The 6,754-nt window shown below is 39.5% G+C and overlaps 1 protein-coding gene across 1 annotated transcript in view; it reads left to right on the top strand.

Annotated features, from left to right (window-relative positions):
- The first annotated feature begins 481 nt into the window (after nt 1–481).
- LOC139162803 (elongation factor 2-like) overlaps nt 482–6,754 on the top strand; it is a 68,801-nt gene continuing 62,528 nt past the window's right edge. Inside the window, exon 1 of the mRNA XM_070743603.1 lies at nt 482–821. Within this exon, the coding sequence (XP_070599704.1) occupies nt 819–821 (3 nt within the window). The 5' untranslated portion in view covers nt 482–818. The remainder of the gene's footprint in view (nt 822–6,754) is intronic.

Here is a 6,754-nt window from a genome sequence, read left to right as displayed (position 1 = left end):
GTGTACATAAAAGATACATTTGTCAGGAATCATGAGGTAAAAACACTTAATGATTGTCATAGTGGTCAAATAAGCTATCAGGACAGATGGAATATAGAATAGAATAGAATAGAATAGAATTCTTTATTGGCCAAGTGTGATTGGACACACAAGGAATTTGTCTTGGTGCAGATGCTCTCAGTGTACATAAAAGAAAAAGATACATTTGTCAAGAATCATGAGGTAAAACGCTTAATATATCAGGCTTTGAAAACAACTGGTATCTGGAAAAAGGCTGTCTTTGACTGTCGAATTATCATCAGCAATAAATTCAAACGGAGTTTTATTTAAACATGCCTTCATCTCAGTAATTGGAATAAACAATAAAGCGGCCTTACACCGCTCTTGTAAAAGGACGCGCGCGAGGCCACCGCCGCTCCCTCCTTTTGCACGCCCGCCCGCGCTGCGCCGTGAAGATAACGGCGGCGGCAGGTGGATGAGAGGGTGGAGGGAGCGTGGGAAAACCGCCGCCGCCGGCGACACCAAACACGAACGCGCTTTCTAGAGGACCGCGCGCCGGCTTCCCTCCCTCTCGGAGCCGCAGACCATAGATCGAAATCTGCGTGCCAGAGGGCCCCCTCTCTTTCTCTCTCTCTCTGCCCCCCCCCCACTTCGCCTTTGTTGTGTGTCCGCTCTAGGATTCCCCGCAGCCGTTTGTGGTCTCGGCCTTTTTTTTTTTTTTCTTCCCTTCCATCCTCGGCTCTCTCCGACCTCCGCGGTCTGAGGCGGCGGCGGTTTCTGAGGCGGCGGCGCGGAGCAATCTAGACCCATCCGCCAAAATGGTGAGGGATACCTCGGCCGAAACGGCGCGATACCCCGAGGGGGGGAGGCCGGCGACCCTATAGCGGCGCCCGTTTTGTGAGGCGGGCGTCCTTGGGGTCCGTACCTGGCCCTTCTTTCCCGGAGACCCCACCCTGGCGCCGGCCTCTCCTACAGCCATTTTCAGGGCAGTGGTTCCTCTCTATCTCTCTCGCTCTCTATGCCCCCACCTGCCATCGCCGCCCTCATTCCTCCTGCAGGACCCATCTCAGGATGATGATGTCAGTGACATCCTCCCTAGAGGACGTGGGGTGGATGTGGGAGGGGGGGATTGTCAGTGTGGGTCTGCTTCCCTTGACCGCTTCTTTGGGTGCCTCTTCCCTCGCCTTGGATTTATTTATTTTATTTATTTATTTGTCAAACAATTATAGGGTGATAATTTGTACATATTAACCATTATATAAGTAATGATAAAAAGAAGACAATAGGACAGGGACGGTAGGCACAATGGTGCACTTATGCACGTCCCTTACAGACCTCTTAGAAAGGGGGAGAGGTCAACTGTAGATAGTCTAAGGTTAAAGGTTTTGGGGTTAGGAGTAGAAACCACAGAGTCAGGTAGTGCATTCCAGGCGTTGATTACTCTGTTGCTGAAGTCGTATTTTTTGCAGTCAAGTTTGGAGCGATTGACATTTAGTTTAAATCGATTTCGTGCTCGTGTGTTGTTGCGGTTGAAGGTGAAGTAGTTGTTAACAGGGAGGACATTTTGGTATATGATTTTATGAACTATAATTAAGTCGGAATGGAGCCAACGGAGTTGTAAGTTGTCTAAATCAAGAATTTCAAGTATGGCGGAGTAAGGTATTTTGTTGTGAGAAGAGGAGTGAAGGACTCTTCTTGTGAAATATTTCTGGACTCTCTCAGTTGTGTTGATGTCAGATATGCAATGTGGGTTCCATACAGGTGAGCTGTATTCTAGGATTGGTCTGACAAATGTTTTGTAAGCTCTTGTTAGCTGTTCAAAATTACCAGAATTGTCCATTAGGATAAAAGGGATTCCTTGGATTGTCCACTAGGGTGGGGTAGATGCTGGGTGGTGATGATGGTGATCTCCTTTTAAAAAAAGTTTTGTTTATTAATTTTTCTAAATTTTAAAAACAACATTGCTATAATTTAATACAGATCCATGCCCGTTTTCTTAACGTTCGTTACATTTCTTATGATTACATCTTGATAAATACATATACAGTATTACATTACATGTTTATATACATTGCTCAACACTCAACACATCCTAGATCTGAATGAATGAAATACATGTATTCCCATTGAATACTTTGTTCTGTACAAAGTTGAATGTTCTGACAACATGTGAAATTGATGGTCAATCAGCGTTGCTTCCTAAGTGGACAGTTTGATTTCACAGAAGTTTGATTTACTTGGAGTTATATTGTGTTGTTTAAATGTTCACTTAATTTTTTTTGGAGCAGTGTATATTTGTCTGACAAAACCCTCATTGTGTATTGGACAAAATAAATAAATAAAATAAATAAATAAATAAATTATAGGGGGGTAATTTGTATAAGCATAACATTATGAAAAGTACCGTAATGATAAAAGCAATAAGACAGTAGGACGGGGACGGTAGGCATAATGGTGCAATTATGCACGCCCCTTACAGACCTCTTAGAAAGGGGCAGAGGTCAACTGTAGGCAATCTAAGGTTGAAGGTTTTGGGGTTAGGAGTAGAAACCACAGAGTCAGGTAGTGCATTCCAGTCATTGATTACTCTATTGCTGAAGATGTATTTTTTGCAGTCTATGATCTACAGGTCTATTCGGAAGTATTCGGAAACTTCAGATCGTGCAGAATGCAGCTGCGAGAGCAATCATGGGATTCCCCAAATATGCCCATGTTACTCCAACACTCCGCAGTCTGCATTGGTTGCCGATCAGTTTCCGGTCACAATTCAAAGTGTTGGTTATGACCTATAAAGCCCTTCATGGCACTGGACCAGGTTATCTGCGAGACCGCCTTCTGCCGCACGAATCCCAGCGACCGATTAGGTCCCACAGAGTTGGTCTTCTCCGGGTCCCGTCGACTAAACAATGCCGTCTGGCGGGACCCAGGGGAAGAGCCTTCTCTGTGGCGGCTCCGACCCTCTGGAATCAGCTCCCCCCGGAGATTAGAACTGCCCCCACCCTCCTTGCCTTTCGTAAACTCCTCAAAACCCATTTCTGTCGTCAAGCTTGGGGGAACTGAGGCATTTCCCCCTTACCTATGTAATCTCTGTGCATAATATGACTGTATGTATGTTTTATATACTGGGGTTTCTTTTTAGATTTTTATATGTATAATTGTTATTTTAGATTCTAATTATTAGATTTGTCATTAGGTATTGTTTTTATCGCTGTTGTGAGCCGCCCCGAGTCTGCGGAGAGGGGCGGCATACAAATCTAATTATTATTAATAATAATAATAATAATAATAATAATAATAATAATAATAATAATCTATGCCCCTTTTCTTGTGTTTGTTAGGTTTCTTAAAATTACCTCTTGATAAATACATGTACAGTATTACATTGCATGTTTATATATTTCTAATTTTTTTGTACGTCCTTTATCCCAGTCTTTTGCTTTTGTTGCTCATCCAATTACACCAGTTATTCCAAAACTCATGATATTCTGAGTGACTTAGTTCCCTTCACGGTCAACCTATCCATTTCTGCACATCTGTAGATTTTGTTTATGATGTTATTTTTCTGGCGGAGTCTCTTTATTTTTCTAAAATTGTGCGTAAGATATTTGTGGGGTTCTCCTTTGCCCAGCTTTCCAGTTGGGTTGGAGAACTACAAAGCCCATCATCCCTTGCGCCGGAGGATGAGCCCAACACAGCTGAAAAAAAGTTGCACTTCGATGGGTTTTATCTGCAAGACCAGGAAAGGGGGATGATGATGATGATGATGATGATGATGATGATGATGATTATTATTATTATTTATCAGATTTGTATGCCGCCCCTCTCTGAAGACTCGGGGTGGCTCACAACAGTAATACAAAAACAATATAACAGTGAGACAAATCTAATATTAAAATAAAACATATCTAAAACCCCAACAATTTAAAACCATACAACACATACATACCAAACATAAAATATAAAAGCCTGGGGGAGGATGTCTCAGTTCCCCCATGCCTGGCTATAAAGGTGGGTCTTGAGTAATTTGCGAAAGACAAGGAGGGTGGGGCCCGTTCAAATCTCTGGGAGGAGTTGATTCCAGAGGGCCGGGGCCGCCACAGAGAAGGCTCTTCCCCTGGGGCCCACCAAACGACATTGTTTGGTCAACGGGACCCAGAGAAGGCCAACTCTGTGGGACCTTATCGGCCGCTGGGATTCGTGCGGTAGAAGGCGGTTCCGGATGATTCTTTTAAAAAAGCTCAAAAAAGAAGTTATTCAGGCATCTGATGGTTTAAGGGTTTGGTTATAGAACCAGTCAGCCAGCCAGATGTTCAGAGCTGGATTTGGCATTTTGATCCTCTTTATGGAATCCTTCCCAACTAACCACCCAGGATAGGCACATGTGGTATCATCATCATCATCATCATCATTCCTAGATGCTTGGGAAGTGTTCGACTTGTGATATTGTGATACAAAATGCATCATATAAATCTTGTTTGCTCTATATTACGTTTTTTTGTAAATAAAGTAATAACAATCATAATAATAAGTGTTGTACCTCATGATTCTTGACAAATGTATCTTTTCTTTTATGTACACTGGGAGCATATGCACCAAAGACAAATTCCTTGTGTGTCCAATTACACTTGGCCAATAAATAATTCTATTTTATAGTATAATAATTATAATAATCATAATGAGGACCTAGATTTTGGGGGACAATATGCTGATTCTGTAAACTGCTTATAGAGGGCTGTAAAAGCACTATCAAGCAGTATATAAGTCTAAATGATATTGCTAATCATCATAATCATAATAATCATAATATAATGGGAGATGTGAAATAACAATAACAGTAAGAACAACAAAATATAATAATAATAATAATAATAATAATAATAATAATAATAATAGCCACCATCATAGGTACAGGTATCAAACAAGTATCGTCAATAATTTTATATAAAATATATTATATAAAATATAATAAATATATTTTAGGAAGATACTTGGTTGATACCCAGGATGCTTGGCAGCAACCTGCACCAACCATTAGCACCATTCAATGGTATTTGTAACACTTTTTAAAATGTTCAGTTGACTGAGTTTCATGTTTAATGAATTATTATTATTATTATTATTATTATTATTATTATTATTATTATTATTATTATTTAAATTTGTATGCCGCCCCTCTCCGCAGACTGGCAGAATAAAAGAGATGATGATGATGATATTGTTGCAGGATTAGCTGTCTTTTGCAATTGAGGATTTTGTCAAAGCCAGTGGTGGTTCAAGTAATACTCCAGATGTTTTGCAATTGCACCTAAGGCACCTATTGCTATTGATCCTTATTCTCTCTGCTTCCTTTTGCCATAGTTGTTCTCTACTTCTGTTTGTGGCTCTTCGTATTTTGCGTTTTTCTACCATTCTTTCTCTTCTAGGCTTCAGTATCCCAATATTGTCATTATTATGTGTTAGACTTGTGTCTGCCCCTCTCCGAAGATATTCATATTCACGTTCCAGACTAATAATAATAATAATAATAATAATAATAATAATAATTATTATTATTATTATTATTATTATTATTATTATTATTATTATTTTAGCAGTGCAAGTCATGTCTCTTCCCCTTCCACTGTCTCCTAATATTAATTTTCAAAATCTCACTCTGGAGTTGAACACTATTGTATGATTGTGGGTTTTTTCCCTCCTTGATCCAACAGGATTTTCCTTTGATTGCTGGCATTGTTTACAGTATTGGTCTGTTAAAGGGCTATTCTGTAACACGGAAGAAATGGAAGAATGTCCTATATGTAGTAGAACCCCAAAGCTGACATATTTGCTATATTTTCCTCCAAAATCATTTATATTATAGATATATGGACTTCTCTCTTGATATTCTAAATAGCTTTGTAAATGTCCTCCTTCCTCTATTAATATACCAAAAATATATGTTTATTATGCTGATTTATTATTTGTTCATTCTGCAATGACTTTTGTTGGTCCCCTGAAAGACTGTAAAAGGTTATTTAAGGAACAGAAGCATTTGAGGTGGTGAAGTAGAGAACATATTATGTAGGATTTAAAAAAACCTTTTTGTATGTCAATTCTCTGAATTGTCCAGTAAAAAAATTGGCTGTGTTTTCTTGGTATCTTTTATACTGCAGCAGGAACTGCAAGAATGTTTGGGGGGGGGATAGTTTCCCCACCCCATCTGCATAGCTTTAAATAACTGCAGAATGTACCAAGCATATTTAAAGAAACACAATCAGAATTTTGCATTTTACGCGAAGGACAGAATGAAGGTGGCTTTCAAGGATGAGAATACATATGCACCAAGACAAATTCCTTGTGTGTCCAATCTCACGTGGCCAATAAAATTCTATTTTATTCTATTTTATATTTATAGTGCTTAAAGTGTTGACTGTGTTACATGCTTTCTCAGTAACATACGGTAAGGTAGATTCCACTTCATCTTTGTTCCGAGAGTCTGTGTGGCTGTAATCTGGTTGATATAGTAGCATAATATTGGCATATTTTGACAGAAAGCAGTAATTTCTTAGGTTCATGTGTCCTAATCCTTGCTGGGTTTATTCTTAAAAGTCTTGAACTGTCTAAATTAGAGGACTAGGACTAAAATTTATTTCCAAATAAATGTCTAGAGTTTTGGCATAGAAATTTGCGCAGAATGGCAGAGTTCCAGGTAGCTCTTCAATTTGTGTGGATAAACCACATTTGCTGGGTTTATGTATTGTCCACCTGCAATTAT

The sequence above is a fragment of the Erythrolamprus reginae genome, chromosome 2 (assembly GCF_031021105.1).
Source record: "Erythrolamprus reginae isolate rEryReg1 chromosome 2, rEryReg1.hap1, whole genome shotgun sequence".
NCBI lineage: Eukaryota > Metazoa > Chordata > Lepidosauria > Squamata > Dipsadidae > Erythrolamprus > Erythrolamprus reginae.
This window is presented reverse-complemented; position numbering and strand designations above follow the sequence as displayed.